Below are 19824 nucleotides of genomic sequence, written 5' to 3' on the forward strand. Positions count from 1 at the left end.
TTCGATGCTGCATCGAGGCAAATTGCACTCGGATCGGACCGGTTTTGGATTTCAAGTAACAGGAGAGCATCCAACTCTGGAGGGAACATCCCGAAAGAAAGTACCAGCTGACGTCACAGTATTTGTTCTTATCATGAAGGGGAAAGAGATTGATACCGATCCGCCCGAGGAAGCGAGAGAACCATTCTCCGTCCTCCTTCTTTCGCCATTTTCGATGCTGGATCGCGGCAAATTGCTCTCGGATCGGATCGGTTTTCGATTTTGAGTAACAGGAGAGCATCCAAATGAGGAGGCATCATCCCGAGAGAAAATAGCAGCTGACGTCACAGTATTTGTTCTTATCATGAAGGGAAAAGAGATCGATACCGATCCGCCGGAGGAAGCGAGAGAACCAGTATCCTTCCTCCTTCTTTCGCTATTTTCGATGCTGGATCGAGGCAAATTGCACTCGGATCGGACCGGTTTTGGATTTCAAGTAACAGGAGAGCATCCAACTCTGGAGGGAACATCCCGAAAGAAAGTACCAGCTGACGTCACAGTATTTGTTCTTATCATGAAGGGGAAAGAGATTGATACCGATCCGCCCGAGGAAGCGAGAGAACCATTCTCCGTCCTCCTTCTTTCGCCATTTTCGATGCTGGATCGCGGCAAATTGCTCTCGGATCGGATCGGTTTTGGATTTTGAGTAACAGGAGAGCATCCAACTCTGGAGGCATCATCACGAGAGAAAATAGCAGCTGACGTCACAGTATCTGTTCTTATCATGAAGGGGAAAGAGATCGATACCGATCCGCCGGAGGAAGCGAGAGAACCATTCTCCTTCCTCCTTCTTTCGCTATTTTCGATTTCGATGGATTTTGAGTAACAGGAGAGTATCCAAATGAGGAGGCATCATCACGAGAGAAAATAGCAGCTGACGTCACAGTATTTGTTCTTATCATGAAGGGGAAAGAGATTGATACCGATCCGCCCGAGGAAGCGAGAGAACCATTCTCCTTCCTCCTTCTTTCGCTATTTTCGATGCTGGATCGCGGCAAATTGCTCTCGGATCGGATCGGTTTTGGATTTTGAGTAACAGGAGAGCATCCAAATGAGGAGGCATCATCACGAGAGAAAATAGCAGCTGACGTCACAGTATTTGTTCTTATCATGAAGGGGAAAGAGATTGATACCGATCCGCCCGAGGAAGCGAGAGAACCAGTCTCCTTCCTCCTTCTTTCGCTATTTTCGATGCTGGATCGCGGCAAATTGCTCTCGGATCGGATCGGTTTTGGATTTTGAGTAACAGGAGAGCATCCAAATGAGGAGGCATCATCACGAGAGAAAATAGCAGCTGACATCACAGTATCTGTTCTTATCACGAAGGGGAAAGAGATCGATACCGATCCGCACGAGGAAGCGAGAAAACTATTTCTTTCTTTCACGCACTGAACCCGATGCCTCGACCGTGGCAAATGAAAGAGAAAGTATTTGATAAAGCATATGACGTGTACGAATAAGTGAGAGAAAATATATCTCGGCTTGTATCTCCATGTTACCTCTTCGGTAGGATGCTCTCCTGTTACTCAAAATCCAAATCCAGGCCATTTTTGGGATCATTTTTGCTGCTTGCAAAGGTGTCGAACCTCGCTTGTTTTTCGGTCGAATAAGAAAGATCTGAGCTGAGTTATTTTTTAATTGTATCTGCTACGGGTGATTTAAGTAAGCGGGAAAATATCTTATTGAATATGAATTAATAATTAAGGTTTTTTCTCTAAATTAAACGAAATTTTTCAATAAATGATACAATTTCAGTACATGTTTTGATGATTATTTTAATGTTACAATAAATAAGATATTTTCTAGTTTAAGTAAAATTCCTTTTATGAAATAAAACTTTCAATTAAAATAAAACATTATCTAGAACTTATTATCCGTAATCTATGAACAACCACTAAGTATTATAATTGTCACCAACAAAAACAATATTTCAACCATGCTTTATACTTCAAAAACTTGATAGTAATGTTTATAAAAGTCGCTTAAATTCCCTCTTTACCTTTAGGAATGTATCAAGGGTATAATGGTATACCGTAGGACTGGTATCAAATCCCATCTTAGCCCCGTCTTCGTAAAATGGCGTACGGGGCTCAGAAAAGCGACCAGCGTCCTCCCAAGTCTTTCTGAAGTTCTAGTGCCAAAGTTGACTTAATTTAAATTTAAAAAAACGATCACAAAACGATCGCCACCGCCACGAGTTCAATGACTTTTCGTCGGTAATTACGTTTCCGGCTTTTGTGCAGTACAGCTTTGCTACTTTCACACATTCATCCCCCAACTGGAACGGTGCGTCGATCTCCTTTTTCAACGGGATTCACTTTCGGCCCAGCTCGCCGGCGGAAGCAAAAGCGCGTGTCTCTGTGGCAGTACACAGGAAGGAGAGCCTCGATTTCGTAACAAGATCTCAATTATGATTTACAAATACAACTTCCCAACATAAAAGCATAAGAACTCGTTCTCCGGAAGCGTGGAAGCCACAAAAGGTAAGCGAGACTTCTTGGTCCAAGGGACTGATGGCGCTATCCGAGGACCGAAGCGAGGAAGCAGGAGAATATGGACAAGATGTGGCCTTCAAGGTGCGACGGTATTTTCGCTTTGTCCGTGTTTTACTTTCTCCTCCCTCTTTGGCCCTTCGCTCATGGCCCTCCCCTGCTCGTCACCACCGATGCCACCGGTGTTGGACGGTTCCGGACGAATGCCTCGTAGCGCAAAGTGTGGGAATTTGGTCCCTTTTTCTGGAAATTCGAAGAGGGTGCCCGAAAGGGAAAGAAAAACATATCCACCGGCACACACACGCACGACGCTGACGAAAGGCGGCTAGAGAAGAAACGGGAGAAAAGAATCGTTCTTCCCAGTTCCGTTGGCTGCGCTGGAAGTTCCCACAGCCTGATGGACCCTATGCTCACAGCATAAGTGCATAAGTTTCCCCCTTTTTTCCCACCGTTCCGTGTCGGGCGTGTGTGTGTGCGTGCTCCAGTCTCTTCTTCGGTCGCTTTAGATTGTTTACATCCTGTCGACGCACGAGGGTCGGAGGGCCATTGCGCTAGCGTGTGTGAGTGTGTGTGTGTGCGTGCGAAGGTTTATGGGTCAGCTGCAACTTCCAACGCTGGTCCCGTCGCGGCGTGGGAAAAGACCAACGAAGCGAACCCACGTCTGGTGCCTTGGTGCCTGGGTCCAAGATGCAACATCGGTGCGAGAACGGGAGGGTCTCGCAGCTAGAACAAGCGAAAGAGACACACCACACACAAACACACGGAGGAGAGTAGGGCGAAGAGGACCTGAGCAGGGGAATTTGGTTAAATTGTTAATCATGATAATGTTTATAATGTGCACAACCATGTGCGCCGTCTGACGGATGACGGGGGAATGTGATCTGGTACGGATCCGTTGTTCCGGCATTCTCGTTTCGAATGCCGCCGGTGTCGGAGTCTGGTCTGCCGACACTCGGGGAAAATGTTCTAAAGTGTCAACCAAGTGCTTCGTTCGGTGTAAATCGATGATGAAAGTTATGTGAAACAATCAGTGAATTGTAAAAGAAAAAGTGATCGAAATCAAATAGAAACAACAGGCAGTGAAACTTGTATTAAGTGAACAAGCAAACGAAGAGTGAACTAGAAAACAGTAGCTCAAGTGACTTAAATGGCTAATCCAAGCAAGATGAGTAATCCACACGATCGGCACGATGAGTACGCATCGGAGAGCTATTTGCGCCGGATAAAGGCTGAAATCCGAAAGGTAATTTGAGAAATGTGTGCAAATATTGTTGAAATAAAGGGTGGTGGTGCAGCATGAAGAACCAAGAAGAGAGAGATAATGTGATAAGTGAAGAAGGCTCCATTCGAGGTTTTTGTGATTGTGTGAGTTGTGATTAGCCTAAACAATGTTGTCCTATTTTTAATTACCAAACAGTGATAATAGTTAAGTTGTCCAGGCTGTGTTAGAGTGAATTAGTTACATAAAGGTTTTAAAAATAAAAAAATATATGTAAAAATGGACGAACGTTACATAAAATCCATCAAAAACAAAAAATTGGTGTAATGCGGATTGCATAACTTTTGGCGAATTTTTAAATGATTGTTTAATTTGCGTGATGTTGTTAAACTCTTTAGATTTATTAGAGCATTTGATTACCTTACAGGATTGTGCTAGTATATTTCATCATGTCTGTCATGCGTCAAAAATTTAACAGAAATTTGTAAATATGTTGTGTTGTGAGAGTGTCATTGGCCAAAACTCTTTTTTATGGTGATGCTACAAGTATACGCTTTAATGGAATACGATCCGGTCATTCTTGTTGAATTCAAAAAAGTATAAGCTTTAGTTGTGTTGTGTTACATATTTAATTTTTTTCTGAAACAAAGTATACAACATCGTCATTTATGCTAACCGTAATTCGTCGAGATGGAAAAATCCTGCTCAGCTTTGATGTTGTTTGTTAAAAAAAACTAAACACACGTTTCAAAATAATATAATAACATTTAAGGCATGTGTAGCAGCATAATAAGAATAAAATGTTGTCATTCAGACTCCATAAAATCGCGAAATACGCTAACAACCATTCCTTAACTTTTTGAAAAAATCTCGTATGAGCGCCTAAAGTTAGGCAATCACGCAGAATTAAAGGCAATTCAAAGGCTTCAATATCTCGATTGTATTTTTTATGAACATTCTAACCGTTCTAACTAACTAAAATAAACCTATAATCCTTTGTTACAGACAAATAAGCCAATCATGGAAAAGAAACGTCGCGCTCGTATCAACAACTATCTAAACGATCTCAAGTCACTGCTATTGGACGCGATGAAAAAGGACGTATGTATTGCTAATTGCCCTTTTTTTGCATTTAGTCACTCGTTTTCCATCACTTTCACTAACATTTCCATGCTTTCCACAGCCAGTACGCCATTCAAAGCTCGAGAAGGCGGACATTCTCGACCTGACCGTGAAGCATCTGCAGGACATCGAGCGCCGCCGACTGAACGTGGCAATGGCCGTCGATCCGACGGTACCGGAAAAGTTCGCCAACGGTTACCGAGAGTGTATCGACGAAATTGGCAAATACTTTGACACGCTCGGATCGGTGGACGAAGGACTAAAGGCGCGTGTTCGAAAGCACCTCGAAAGCTGTCTCACCTTTCAACCGGGCAAACCGTTCCCGGTTGGAGCACCGTTCGGGTTTGCCGGCGTCCCACTACAATCGCCGGATGACATCAACAACAACAGCAACGGGTTGCTGAACCGTACCTTTGCCAACAACCTGTCGCTAATGTTCCCAGCGGGCATTCCTTTTCCCACCGGCGAAACATCGACGATTCCCTTCCATCCGTTTCCCTTCTTTGGACCGCTGCGTGGTGCGACCCTGCCGAATCCTTCCTTCGCCGGCTACGGCAAAGAACCTCCAGTGCCCCATATTGGACCACCGGGGAAAGACTCACGCGAGGATAGACCTCCCAGCACTGCTCTTACCGTGCCAAGTCCACCGGCGAGCCCTACGAATGGTGATGGAACGGCGGACGGTACGACGCTTAAAACTCCGATGGGAAAAACGGGCACACTGAGCGAACACAATATGGACCGTCTTTTGTCCATCTTTCCAACACCGCCCTCACCGGAAGAGCAGCCGAGTCGAAGTCGGTTGGGGAAGTTGGGACATCATTTCAGCAGCTCACCCTTCGTGCCTACCAAACGTTCCAGGACGAGTGCCGCCGAAGAAGACATCAGCATGGAGAGGGAAGACCACGAAGAACAGGGCGAAAGCAGTCAAGGCCAAGAACGAAAGGAAAATGTCGATGATGGGAAGGATAATCCGAACGGTGAAATGTGGCGACCTTGGTAAAAGGTGGCGCCGACGGCAAAACTAATCTTCGGCACGGTTATTCGCCGTTCGATTTCAACTCAAAGCTTTAAGACAACAAACCTGGACGGAATGCTTTAACTATACGAGTAAGATGAGCTTTAACTATGGCGTTACGGCTAGAGCTGTAAGACGAAGGGATTTGCAAGAGTTAACACAAAGATGGGTCAGGGATATAGGATAAGGAGTGAGAGAAAGCGTACCATTTGTTGCGCTGTGTTTGATCTAAATATAATATTGTGATATGAAGTAAAGGAATCTAAGACTTGGAAATTCGTATATTTTACATCAATCGATATTTTGAAGGTAAGTAATGCGTATAGTAAGTTTTTTTTATGTTTAGTATTTGAAACGCCATCGAATCACCTTTCCTTCAAACAGCCATTGCATACCTTTAGGCGTAATGCGCTAAAAATCGCCACTGTACTGCTCGAAATATCATTGAAAAGAGCTGTCATGCGGATTGCATACTTTCGTCGAATCAAAGCGTTCCGTCTGAAGTTAGACTAAAATAAAAATTCCATCTCTTTAGACTACTTTTTAAAGGTTTTTATACGCCTAATTTGAGCCATTTTGGTACTACACTATCGATGTTCATTAACGTCCCCCAATCAACCGTAACACATTTCTAGGCTTCATATTAAGTGCAGGAAAATCTCGCACATCGGAATACCGCGTGGCATAATTTCGAGCGGTTTTCCAGCGGCGTACTGCTGACAATTGGCATACCGGTCGAGTGTGGAGTGTTTGCTCGATGACAATATTGTTACTATTAATTACGATAACATTTATCGCCGTTTTGGGATGGGCCGTGGTAGGTGGCATGTTGGTGAGGATGTGTGTGTTCGTGTGCGAAAGAGATAAAATAAAGATAAAGTGAACGATATTAATTATATTAATTAAATATTTAATGTCCCCTGCCCCACATCGGAAGGCCGGAACCGAAAAGTCTCGGCAGACTCGACCACAACCACTGGCCTCGGGCCTGCCTCGTGTGGAGGTAAATAGTAAAACATTGACATTATAATCGACTGCGGGCTACGGGAATGAGTGGGAAATTCAAAAAAAAAATCCAGTAAAACAGTGAAAAGCCGGCCGATGGACATAAACAGCAACAATAATGATAGTAAAAGCGGGAGGCACCGAGCAAGGTGGAAAAGAAAAGCGTCAGGGAAATGTATAAAATAATCTAAACGGAAACGGAACTCCGTATTCAATCCGTTCGATCGGTTCGGTACGGTTTGTGGGTTTTCTGGTGGGGAAAGGCCGTGGACTCACCGCTGCTGAATGTCACCGATGGAAAATCGTGTTGAGTTGAGGGTCTTTTTTCCCGTTCGTCCTCCTACCCAATGCCGTTTTGTTTTAAATGTTCGTGATCGGTATTTAAAACACACCGGAGTCCGGAAGTGTGGCGGTGGGTGAATAAATTTTAAAACAATCTTTATCACAGGATGTGGGGAGGAGTACGGGGTGGTGAAGTTGGCGAAGGGAAGGTGTAATTTTCCACCTCATTTAGGTCGGCAGCCGACCGGTGTGGTAGTGATGATTTAATGTCGCTGGTGGAAAGCAGGGCCGATGAATCAGAATCAGAAGGACGATTTAACTAATAATCGGATCCTTTTTTTGTGGTGCTCCAACATTCGAACTTCAGCGTGACGGACACCGTGCTGTTACAATGGATGATCGGCAGCGGACGGGGTGGAAGGAGCGGAGAGAAGAGATCAGAGATCAGAGTCGGAGTTTCCGGACCGGTCACGAACCGTTCACCGGTAAATGGTACGCAAAAGGGAAGGGACGATCGGTGTCCAGGGGTTCCCAGGAGTCCCTCAAAGTACCACAATTGAATATTGTGGTTTTCTATTTAAAAGAGTTCACATCCCATTGACAGGAAAAACGCGGGGGAAAAGCGGGAGAAAGGGACAATATTTTAAATTTCCCTACCTTTTTGCAAATGTTCCCACTGGTCCCACTAGTCCTCCCCAAAAGCGACATCTGAAAGCGACGAAGCGAAATAACACATGTCCATGGCACGTTCCTCCAAACGCTCGGTACGGCGATTAAACGTTTTCGTCGGTCTGTGCCGGTGTATCCTTTAGGGCTGTATATCCCCGTGGAAAAGAAGTTAGCACGCTCTCTCTCTCTTTTTCTCACTCTTGTCCCTGAAGCCTGGAGTGCCAAAAGCCACTTGAAGTGTGTGACAAGTGGCGGTTCTTAAAAGAGGAGTCTTCATTTCACGTTGCCCAACTCCGCGTCCCTTTGGTTAGTATCTCCAACGGCTAAGGGAATCGGAGACTTAAAAAGAGGACCGAGTGGAAGTACCGCTCAAACCCTTACTCTCGCGCCCCAAACCCTAACATGTTTGATTGTTTTTGGGGCAATGAGATTTCCACCAGACGGTCGGACGGTCGGTCGGTCGCTTTGCTGGTGGAAAAGTTTGTACAAATTTTCCCCGTTCACGGTTGAGGAATTATTTGTGGATCGAGCCGTCAGAAAACGGGATTGCGCTATTATGGCGGGCCAACAAAAAAAGAGGGCAAAAAACCTCAAACCGAAGAGTTGAAAAAGAATCAAAACATTCACACTACCCAACCGTCGCACACACACACACAAACACACAGAGACACCAGCACGTGCAATGCCAAATAAAACAAGCGTCAAAAGGGACGGAAACCATTATTTAACCTTCATCCGCATTTCTTCTGCCGTAAAACTTCCAGCAGCGACGGCTCGTGCCACGTGAGTTTTGGGAAGCGTGAGGACCTCCCGACCAAGCCATCAGCTGTACTGGTTGGTTGGTTGGTTGGTTGGGAGATGGTTAATCTTTCACTCGTTTGACCGGGGTCACGGATTTTCTGCGACTTTTCTGCTACACATGAAAGCTCGGGTTTGTTTTTACTGGGGCGAGCGTTGGAATCGGGAGAATCCTGGATCCTTCCGGAGCACACGGTACGACTTCAATTGGTGCTTCTACCACTTCTTACCCCACTCCAATGAGCCGGTGTGGTGATTCTTTATTATATATTTATTCACATATAATACGGCAAAACAGGAGCAACAAGTGGTTTCAGATTCGGTTGGTTCGGGTGGTGTTGCTGTTGTTGGGATTTCGCTGCTATAAATCGTGAGGGAAAATGAGAGAGAAGGGATGCAGGAGAAAGGGGGGATCATACTTATGGTTGGCGAATCATAACATGAAATTTGATACAATTAATTACATTAAAACATAACGTGATTCGTGTGTTTAATAGGGAAACCTTAGGGCTGTTGTACAGATTGCATACATTTAGGTGTATGACTCTAAACTCTCTCTCTCTCCTACAGGACTCCGGGTAAACAACTACTGGGGGACAAATGATTTAGCAACTAAATTTTAAGAAAAAGTACAACAAAAACGCTTATTTGAAGATTTCTTAAGTTTCAGTTACAAATTGATTATACCCTTGCGACAAAAATCCAATAATCCCAAAATCTGTAGCTGTACAGAAATATACATTTTTTCCAAAGCGATCCCCGCTTTCGGCATGACGGTATTGCCTGCTTAAAAACGAACTGCTCTTATTGTGATGTACAATTCTTAAGATAACTGTTATTCGTTTGTGGACAGTTCAATTGTGTCCTTCATTTCGTTAATATATGGGAAACAAGTTTTGTTCCAAATTTTTGCATTACATTTTTAAAATTTTAGTTATAACCTGCAATATTTCGTCACATTTTTTCTATATTTGTTTGATAGTGGTTGATTTGAATTTTTAATCTGTCCAGGAAAAAACGCAGCTTTCATCAAAGCTCCAATAAAAGCAAATCGCCATCCGAAATCGAATTCTTAATTGCATATCAACTCATCACCAAAAAGGCAAACGGCAAGAGAGATTATGCTTTTGAAGTGAAATTGTTCTTCCAATGCGATACGCTTGTTTTTTTTTGCTCTCTGAAATGTATATTTGTTCCCGGGGAAGGCTATTTGTGTACAGCAAAAAAAAAAAAAAAGACACGAAAAGCAAAAGTTAAAATCAAATTTCTTACTAATCACAAACAGAAGAACCGACCACAGTTCCAGCATGTGATGGCCCACAGTATGTGTTATGATTGCCGACAGCAGACATTCGTTGGTCTAAAAGGCGACCAGAAAGAGCCAAATAAACGGCGATACCGAACCAGAAGGCTCCAAAAATACCTCACAAAAAAGCTAGAGTAAAGTTGTTCTGATAGGGAGGAACAAAATCGACAAACAAGAACTTCTTAAATAACACGACACGGAAAACAAAAGCAAGGAATCCTATAAAAGGATAACAAAATTCCCGAGCGCATTAAAACCAAACCCGAAAACCGTCGCCGGCGTCGCCACCGCTGCAACAATCGCCCGAAATGCGCCTGTGTGTATGTAATAACCGCCTTTTTATTTCGCCTCGCGCGAAGAAAAACTCGATTTTCGCGACTCGATCACGGCGTGGCAAGGCACAAAAATGAGAATAAAGAATGAATAAATAAACTAGCATAAATATTATATCAGATGATGATCAACGGTGAACGGCTCCGTGGCGGTTGCGAGAAGGCAGACAGACTGGACGGCCGTTTGTCCATGCGCCTGCATGTATGCAATGAGTGAGTGTGTCTTGCTTGCTTTTTCGAGTTGCTTTGCGTTTTTAATTTAGATGATCCGACTTTCTTTCTTTTTTTTCTGCGTAGCACCAGTGTTGTGTATGTGTGTATGTGTGTGTGTGTGTGTGTGCGGCTCGTCCTTTCCACACAGTCGCCCGCCGTGTGGGCCCACACTGCCAGTGGTTAGCCAGTGCTTATGCTAACTGTTTCTGTTACCATTCGTTCGTCTGTTCGCTCGTTGCGGAAAAGTGGATCTCTCTCGCTCGTTCGCCATGACTTCTAACCACCTACATTTCACTTTTCTTATCAGCGCACTCTATGGAACAGCAAAACAAAAAAGGGCATCGTTCTTATTTAGGAAAACAAGAAACATAGAGTGAAATAGGCCGCACAAAAAAAAGAAAGCTCAAGCCCGGTAGCAGGGCAAGCATATGCAGTGTACAACAACCGACAAGCTGCACATCCTTCGCAGCATACATTCACACCGTTCGAATCCTTCTGCACCGACAGACGAGACGGTGATCGTTCGCTCGTTCCATCACTTGCCCCCAACCCGATATTGGCGGGGAGAAGAGAGGGAGCGCGTCAGAGCGGCGAAGAGGGCACACTGTCAAGTGACGATGTACATGGTTAAAAGCCAAAAAGTATGCAACACTTACTACTTTATATGTTAACTCGCTGCTACGTACGTGTACCGTCGTCCTGGTGGTGGTCGTCGTGGTCATCGTCGTCGTAGTCATCATCGTCAGCAGCATCGTGTCCAGTGCCGGGGACACCTCTTTGATTTGCGACGTTTGCAAGCGTGTGAGCGAGAGAGAGAGAGCGAGAGAGACAGAGTACGTTAGCGCCTGCAAGCGAGCAAACGCTCGTATGCATTCTCTATTCGATTTAGATTTTTGCCCTTGCCTTCATAGTGGCCACACACATATAGCAAGCGAGATGGCATGCAGATGGGCTCCAGCATCTCTACATACTTTAGCGAGCGAATGAGCGGGAACGATCAAAACACACACGCACACAAACACACCCATGGAGCCAACAATGCGCTAAATAAAATAATAACAAACAAAACTATTGCTTTTTTAAATTATATTTTTTGTCCCGCGTTCGCTCCGTTCGCATCGTTCGCCTTTTCCCCGGTCGCGTCGGTCGGTTATCGTTGTCGTGGTAGATGGATTTCTCATCCTTTTGTCGAAATGACCAAACGCGTTTCGGCGGCGGGTGTCCCTTTTGCAGGATCCAATACCGTACCGTACGAAGTGGAAATACATGAACGCTTGTGAGAAACACCGCTCCTGGGCAGGCGTCCGGTCTACGGTTGCAAGAAAAATGCCCGCCTTTGCCCTGGCCACGCCATACATAATACAAATATGAGTGCACAGTTTTATTCCAGCTTATTTTTTTCTCGCTCTTTGCCATCCTTCCCCCCCCTACTCGCCCCCTGCACGTCCCGCTGCATCTTAGTTTGTTCCTTTTTGCTGCACCACCGGGACCACCAGGACCTGGCAGAACCTGCCCGCTAGTGGATGTCGATTGGTCAATATAATATGGCATAAGTTCGTTCGACCAGGAGCTGTGGGGGGGATTTTCTTTTTTATGCTCGCCGATGCTTTCGCGTGTGTGAGAGGCACAACGAACAAGAAAAAATTGCAAACCCCGGGACCGAAAACCGTCGGTCGGGTGGCCGGTCGAACGTCGATTGGTTCGAGGCGCGCTTTTTGTTTTGCTGGCCAGTCCCAGAGCCTGTCAACCGTAGGGTTGGGAAAAGCGTGGAAAACAGGGAGGGAAAGAGATGCTGGAATATCGATGAAGAGCGAGAGCGAGCTCCCCATCTGTGTGTGTGTTTGGGGGGTGCAATTTTTTTCCCCCTGTAGCAAAGTGGCAAAAAGGAAAAACTCCGGAGATGCAGATTTTTTGGTGGAGGCTTCGGGAAATTGACGCACATGTCGCGCCACGGAACCGGCCGAGAGGGTGCCATGATGGGGCTAAGATTTTTTTCTCTCCTCAACGAATGTGTGTTACGTCTGTTCCCTCTCTCCCTCATTCACCCCGCGAAACATAAAAAAATAGCCTCCAACGCTGTAACGGGCACACAGGAAGTGGAGTCTTTTGGGCAGAATTTATCAGTTTTTTGCTCAGTGCCCGGTGATGGGGACTCGGTATTGCTATTCAACCCTCCCGGATCAAACTGCAGGACAAACGAACGCATTCAGTTTGGGGTGCTCTAGTGTGTGTGTGTGTGTGTCCTCCTCAATTTCCCCAACTCTGGATCGGTCAGCTTTCAAGTGGTTTCGAAGAAAAACGATTGAAACAAACGCCTCGCTAGATTTGTTTCTCGTCCTTTTCGTCCTTCAGCATCCTTTCGCTCCTTTCGGCCAATACATACACGCAGCGACATGCTGATGCACATGGTCAACTAGGCCTCGACCCGACACGCACATAGGCCCGGGTTTTTTTTTCTTCTGCCGGCCAGGCCAGGCCACGGAAGTTTTTCTTTTTGTGTAATCCTTCTGGTGGTGCGTTTACGTTGCGTCGTTGCAGGCTTTACCCGATGCGTTTTTTTCCCAATCCTCCGTACTCATGTGTGTGTGTTTGTGTGTGCGTGAGTGCTATTCTTTTCCCTCCCCAAAAAGGGCGTTTGTGCCTGTGCCTAGATTGCTTTGCCGAGCTTTTCTTTTTTTGGTCCTTTCTTGTACGCGGCTCGTTTGCTTTTCTTTTATTCGCTGCTTAAAACACACACACACACACGCTTCCAGTTTTTCCTTTTTTATATTCCTCCCATTGCTACATCGCTTTGTCATGTTAAGGTTATCTCTTTTGCTTGTAGTTGTTTAACGTTCTGTGTGCGTGTTGTTTTTTTCTTTCGCACTTGTTTTCCTTTTCTTCCTGTTGTTTTCCACCTTCCTTTGTACACTTTGCTCTTCGCTAAACCCCACTCCTTGTTGTCTTCTTTTGTGAAAAGTGTGTGTGTGTGTGTTTGCTTGTTTCTTCCTATTGTATCATTTCCCTTTTTCACCCGTTTAGCTTGTGGGATTAGTTTTTCCTAGTGTTGTTGCCTTTTTTCCTCTTCTTCTTTTTCGTGCCCACGCTGACGTCTGACCGCATCCCACACACTGACACACACACACGGTGGCGATCGAGTTCGTTTTTCTTTGCGATTTTTCACGGGCGGGGGCTATAATAACGACGACGCTGACGACGATGATGATGATGGCAATGGCGACTAGTAGCAGCACACAACACGCCTTTTATTGCGCCGTGTCGGTGGGAGGCTGCAAAACTGCACCAGGACTCCTTATCTGTCGGCCATTTCGGGACCGCGGAGGACATCCAAGAGGATGTTGTTAGTTTTTAGAGTTCGTTCGGTGTTCGGTCCCCCATTTTGTGTGTGTGTGTCGCTGTCGATTTGAAACGGCCTCCTACAGTGGCGATCCTTGGTGAGGACGCTGGTGAGGCCACGAGGTTTGTATGTGTGTTTTTTTTGTTGGGTGGCATGCGTTTAGCGCGTCCGCGAGTTTTGGAGTGCGTTTAATGGTTTTCCATTGAGCGAACGGGAGCGCAAGTGCTGCGCTTCAAACGGCGGACCATCGGAGCTACTCGTTTGCTCGCTCGGCCCGTGAGGCTTTCCTTTTCCAACCGGACGTTCGGGGGCTAGTCGGCATTTTTCTATTGCAAATAGGATGGAGTTTTTGCACCCGCGTACTTACTGGTTTTGTTTGTGAGGTTGGAAAGTTTTCTTGTTTTCCACGGGCAGGCTGTAATAAGAGCACAAAAATCTAGAAAATAACCATCCACTTCATGCGTAGTTGTGCGTGTTTGTGGGGAAAGGAAAAGCCTTGCTCGTCTTTTACTGCCGACAGCGACCGACCGAGCGACCAGTCCGGTGCAGTTAACAAAAATGGCCTTCATCCATGTACGGGCCACATAAAAGGGAAGCTGCGGTCAATGGTGGTGGTGAGCCGCAGCGCGGGGTGAAAAATCAAAATCTCAATTAGAAATATGAAATGGCCACTCACCGGTTTGCTGCTGCTACTGGTAGGCTTTTTTCCTCGGGGGGACCTCAGGCAACAAACGGTGGACGCTCGTACCGTGGGCACCTCATCGTATATTCCATTATTATGGACATAAATTAAAAAAGTGCATTCAATATTTTTTAAATTAATTTATGAAGCATCCATTTCATCAACGCACAACGCACACGGTAACGAAAAAGGCTGCCCGGCATTGTTCGTTAGATTTAGACGCAACTACAATAACTCCTCTTTTGCAACGTCGGACTAGGAGCTTCAGGAGAAGGATTTCCTTCGTGGAGAGTGTCTTTTAGATGAAATGACCATAAAAAGCAATTATTGATGTCTAATAAATCCATTTTCATCTTCAAAACCACCATTTCTCTAACAACTCGTTAGCAAATTAACCCTTCCTTGGAGAAGAAAAAATCTACTCAGTGGATTTTATCTAATAAAAATTAAAATATTACTCCACACACTTAATTATCTCGAAAGGGTTCACGTCCGCTTCGGCGACAGCTTCGCTTATCATAGAGAAACGCGAAGTGATGATGACGATGTAAAAAGGGTTCATTATAATGTGTCCGAGTGATGGAAAACAGTGAAATGAAATATTGAAACACTTACCTACCGGCCAAATAGAGAAAAAAAACCCCCATAAGCACTAGAAGATCTCGTCGTCCCGTCACAAAACGTCACACGGTAAAGTCTGAAGAACAAAGTCTGACCATCGGACCATCCGGACCATCGTGTCACCGTGGCAGCCGAAGCAATCGCGTGGTTTTGCAGCTTGTTTTCGGTCGCGCACACCGGAAAAGCGGCCACGGAAAGGACCTGCTTTCCCCAAAAAATATGAACCGTATGCTTTTGTGTTTCCGTTTGACTTTCTGTGCGAAAAATTGGATCGAAGCACTGACGGAAGAAGAGAGAGAGAGAGAGCGAGAGAGCTAAAAATCATGAAATATGGAAATGATTTGCATACAAACTTAATTGAGGTTTAATTATAAAATTACATTCCACAGTGTGGTCCCCGGTTAGGAGAGTATTTACAGCTTTTACTCCTTTAAATATAATTAAAACGAGTTTTAATCGTATTCAAATTTTATGCAACCACCCGCTTCGGTACACGCGTCAAGCCCCCGAATGACGGCAATGCGCGATGCGGCAAGGAGTGTATTTATACTTGTTTTCTTTTTTTATTCTTGTATTTCTTCTCAGGGGCAGCGACGAAGGGGGGGGGGGAGTGCAGGGGGAAAGGGCTGTCCGGTCACAATTAAAAATACCCAAAGAAAAAGATGACGCTGGTTCCTGTTGGTCTGCTGATGATGATGATGTTGGGCCCGCCGGTTTGCCCGCGAGAGTTGGACAAATGCTAATTTTGCATACATTTAGGCGTCGCGAGCTTCGGTTGTAGTTACGGTGGTTACGAGCGATGGAGACAGCATCCGTCGGTTTGATCGTACTATTGTATGATTGTCCTGGATAAGTTCAGCCATAATTAATGTCTGCGGTATACATTCATCGCTTTGTGGGAACATCAATATAAAAATTGGCAGCCAGCTCTTTTAGTCGTTTGATGGAACAAAAGCAGAGAATTCGATCGTGGGAATTTAAATGGAGAACTTTGTGGGGCGATCCGTGATTTTCATGAGATACAGTTGTTTTTGATCTATTTGATGCAGGTCGTTTCATCGCATGCGAGAATTAGACCAAATTAATGATGTCTGACAATTATTGTCACGACAGACTCAGTCTCATTGTCCTGTAATCCTGTTCTCATTATCCCTCGCATCGTTATCTGCAGCACTTTCTTATCCCCCCGAAGTCTATTTGGATTTGTAAGCATCTGCACCTGTAACGCATGCATTTCCTGAGGCCAAATCGCCCAGCGTAGCGTTATCAAACACAACTGACAACAACAATAGCGAAAAATGGCGTACAAAACGGGGGAAAAAAGAAAGCACAGATGCACATCTTACATATGCATCTTACTAGGAACATGCTCACACACACACACAGGATGCACAAGAGCCGTCGTCTGCCCTCCGTGTCGTGCCATCGAACGTGCGTCCCGAAGCGCATTGTTCGCCGAGTCCTGCTGGAGTTCGTCACCGGAGGCGCTGGACTAACTCATGTCACTGGCGGCCACTCACGACGAACTTTTGTTGTTATCTTTTTGTTATGTTTTAGCTGGCTGGCAGGAACGCTTTGTTGTTCCTGTTCCCTTCTTTTTTTCTTGGACACCGGCTCGACACACTTGCTCTCCATTATTTAAACACAATTAGAAACACAATATGGAGGCACACGGTTCAGAGCCGCAAGAAATAAAATTAACAAAGGCAATTGCACTTCAATCAAAAGGCGTCGTCGTCCGCATGCTGCCCGGGGTCCGACCAGAGCCGACCAGGCCCACTTTGTCCGCAGCGGCCCGGTTAAGGGTGGAGTTCTTTCTTTCATGCCCAAAGACACACCATCTACTACGGCCGTTCGAGCGCTATCTGTCCCACGGCGTCCCGGAAGCGATCTTTTACAAGGACCGTCCTTTTTTACGGTTCGCCTTCTTTGCTGCGAATCCTGCTGCGGACCAAAGAACTGCCCTAAGAGCATCCGTTCTTTTGCTCTTGTTTTAGTTGCTTTGCCGCCCGCTTCTCCCATGCGAGTCCCTCCGTGTTGTAATAGCACGTGTTTGTTTGCATAAATGTTTGCCTTCATGTGTGTCCGGGTTTGTGTGTGTGTGTGTTTGCACACTTACACATTCTGGCGTCAGAGTTCCAGAGTGTGACTTGGGAGTGTGCGTTCTTGAGCCTTTTGTGCACACACAACGCCATGTCAACACACTTCACCCCGATCATCCCTTACAGTGGAAGGAATGTCTATTGTTTCACCCGCCAGTGCCCGCTAGGATGGAGTCGCATAAAGTCACAACAGTAGGCACAGGCACATTCCGGGAACCGTAATAAGATTTGGAGAGGCTACGGGTCCAGCACGCCGGCACGCTAACTTTGCTATTGCGCTTGACTTCATTCACTTTCGACGAGATTTCCGTTCGGCGGGACGGTGTTCGTGTGGGCGCCCATCGAGCATAGGTGTTAAGCAAACAATAGCAAGTGCGCAGGAAGCGGAAAAACTCGGACATGCGGGTCTCATCTCAAGATACCCTCTCATAGGAAGGAAGAGTTCTTCTCGTAGCTACCTTTTTTGTAGTTTCGCCGTGCAGCCTTGCCCGTAAAATGTTTTATATTCCTTCACCGGCAATTGCGGTATCCGGTTACTTGCTGCAGAGTTACTTGGCACTGGAGCACTGGCACCTACCTACTTCGTGATTTCATTGATCTTCTCGCTTTGAGAAAGCAGCAGCGAAGTGTGATTGCTTTCGTCCGTTGCTTCGACAAACTGAAATTCAATTTCCCCTTTGTATCGGGAAAACAATGGTGGGCTTTTGAAAGCTTTTCTTTTTCGTTGCTGTGGGAAGGTTTAAAGAAACACACGCTTCTATAGGAATGAACCTAATACATAGTTTCATCTATGTGCATACATTGCATACTTTCAGTTTCGAGCCCTTACTATGTTTGAAGCCTGAAAGTATGCAATTTGCATACAACATCTAAACGGCTAGAGCACATGCCCAGGGATATTGTATTTGCTATCCATTTATTTTATTTTTATAAGAACAACATTGATATTATACTTTAATTTCAATCAAAATAAGAACAAAATTGTGAAGCGTACGATAAAAGACCGAATTGTCGATTTAATTACTTCCCTTTTGCCTCCAGAACTCGTCATTAAATCAAGAACATTGATTTTAATCCAGCTCCACCACACATGAAGCAGTTGCAGCCTTTTCCTTTTGTTCCATTCTTTTCCCGCCCGATTAGCCGATAAACACCTTCCACGAAACAAAACACATATTATGCTCATTCAACAAAATAAGAGAACAAAATGCGCTTGCCATGTAAAAAGGCCACCAGAGAGTCTTCATTGACTCGTGAAATTAGCACATTAGAAGACAAACCTGAAGGAAAGCGAACGGGAACGATGGCTTGCGAGCAAATGAGAATCGTAATCGGGTCCCCCTCACTCCACACGTCCCACTTGGTTGGTCCCTTTCCCAGTGAAACCCGTCTCATAATGTATGCAAAACCATCGACGAGCGAAATTGGCCTCGGTACAGTGGGAAGAAACAAACGGAAAACGAAAAGCAAAAAACGTCCTCATCGAATGCGCATACGAATACGATGGGATGAATGTTCAGAATAAATATACGGTGAGTATAAGTCATCGGTATCGAACGTCGATCGAGACGAAAGGGTATTTCCCCGTTAAGCGAGGACCGTCAGGAGCAAGAAGCACTCATTTGGATCGGAAGCCACCTCGAACAAGAAAAAAAAGCGAACGAAAGGAAACAAGAGAGCCTTTAGCCCGCCGAAGAAAAGCGAATGAAAGCAAGCGTGTTTTTCCATCCTCCCACCACTCCACCCTGTTCCACCGTGGCCCTCGCCCTGCCTATTAATTAGTGAAAAAGTATCGTGTAATTAAGAAAAATGCCACGTTTAATTGCTAATTGAGTTTCTGCCTGCCAGTGCCCTGGACGGTGGTTGGGCCGGGCCGGTATTCGAAGCTCTGCCGGTAACCTGGCACACGGGGAAGCCCACTCCGCCCTCTGTTTTAATCACCTAATTACGTGACTATAACATTTGAAAGGAATCGAAATAAATAAATTAAATATAGGAGGAAAAATATTGCCACGTTCCAAGCCTATTCCTCCGCCCGGTTCCGAAGTCCTGAGGTCCGAGGTGCGAACAGGAGCCCGGGTAAGCCCTACCGGTGCCTTCTTTGGGTTGGTAGCGTGGTTTGTGGGTGGTCAAATGGTATGGGTAACCTATGAGTGGAAAATGCGGTAAAAAACACACACACACTGCGAGAACGATGAATGCAGAATATCCCCTTGCCAGTGGCAGTGCAAAAGCGGGCCAACGCGAGTTGTTCCAAAGGTGCCAACGATGGGTGCGTTTTAATTTTGTCTGCTTTTCCATGCTGCGCCCACAGTGCTGTACGGATTTTGTAAATAGTGTTCTGAAGATGTGAAGATTGAGAAAGAAATTAGTCTAATAAAATGTTGGTTCGTATAGCTAATTGTGATCATTGCCAGGGCAGAGCTACCTAATGGGGTCATGGCTCATCAAATTCTGGTGGCGTCACGGACCTTGGGCGGTATTGAGGAACCTTCTGCAGTAGGCCCGGTAGGCGAAGCGGTCTTATAGTGTTCGACAATAAAGCAAGAAATGCACTTAAACTATTTAAAAGTACTTTTTAACTCAA

At 45.5% G+C, this 19824-nt stretch overlaps 1 protein-coding gene across 1 annotated transcript; it reads left to right on the forward strand.

Annotated features, from left to right (window-relative positions):
• The first annotated feature begins 3372 nt into the window (after positions 1 to 3372).
• On the forward strand, positions 3373 to 6164 carry LOC118503599 (transcription factor HES-1-like). The gene is made up of 3 exons (XM_036037052.1): positions 3373 to 3774; positions 4756 to 4851; positions 4934 to 6164. The coding sequence occupies exons 1-3, from the start codon at positions 3679 to 3681 to the stop codon at positions 5873 to 5875; spliced, it is 1134 nt and encodes a 377-aa protein (XP_035892945.1). The 5' UTR covers positions 3373 to 3678; the 3' UTR covers positions 5876 to 6164.
• The last annotated feature ends 13660 nt before the right edge of the window (positions 6165 to 19824 follow it).

Source organism: Anopheles stephensi, chromosome 2, assembly GCF_013141755.1.
Source record: "Anopheles stephensi strain Indian chromosome 2, UCI_ANSTEP_V1.0, whole genome shotgun sequence".
NCBI lineage: Eukaryota > Metazoa > Arthropoda > Insecta > Diptera > Culicidae > Anopheles > Anopheles stephensi.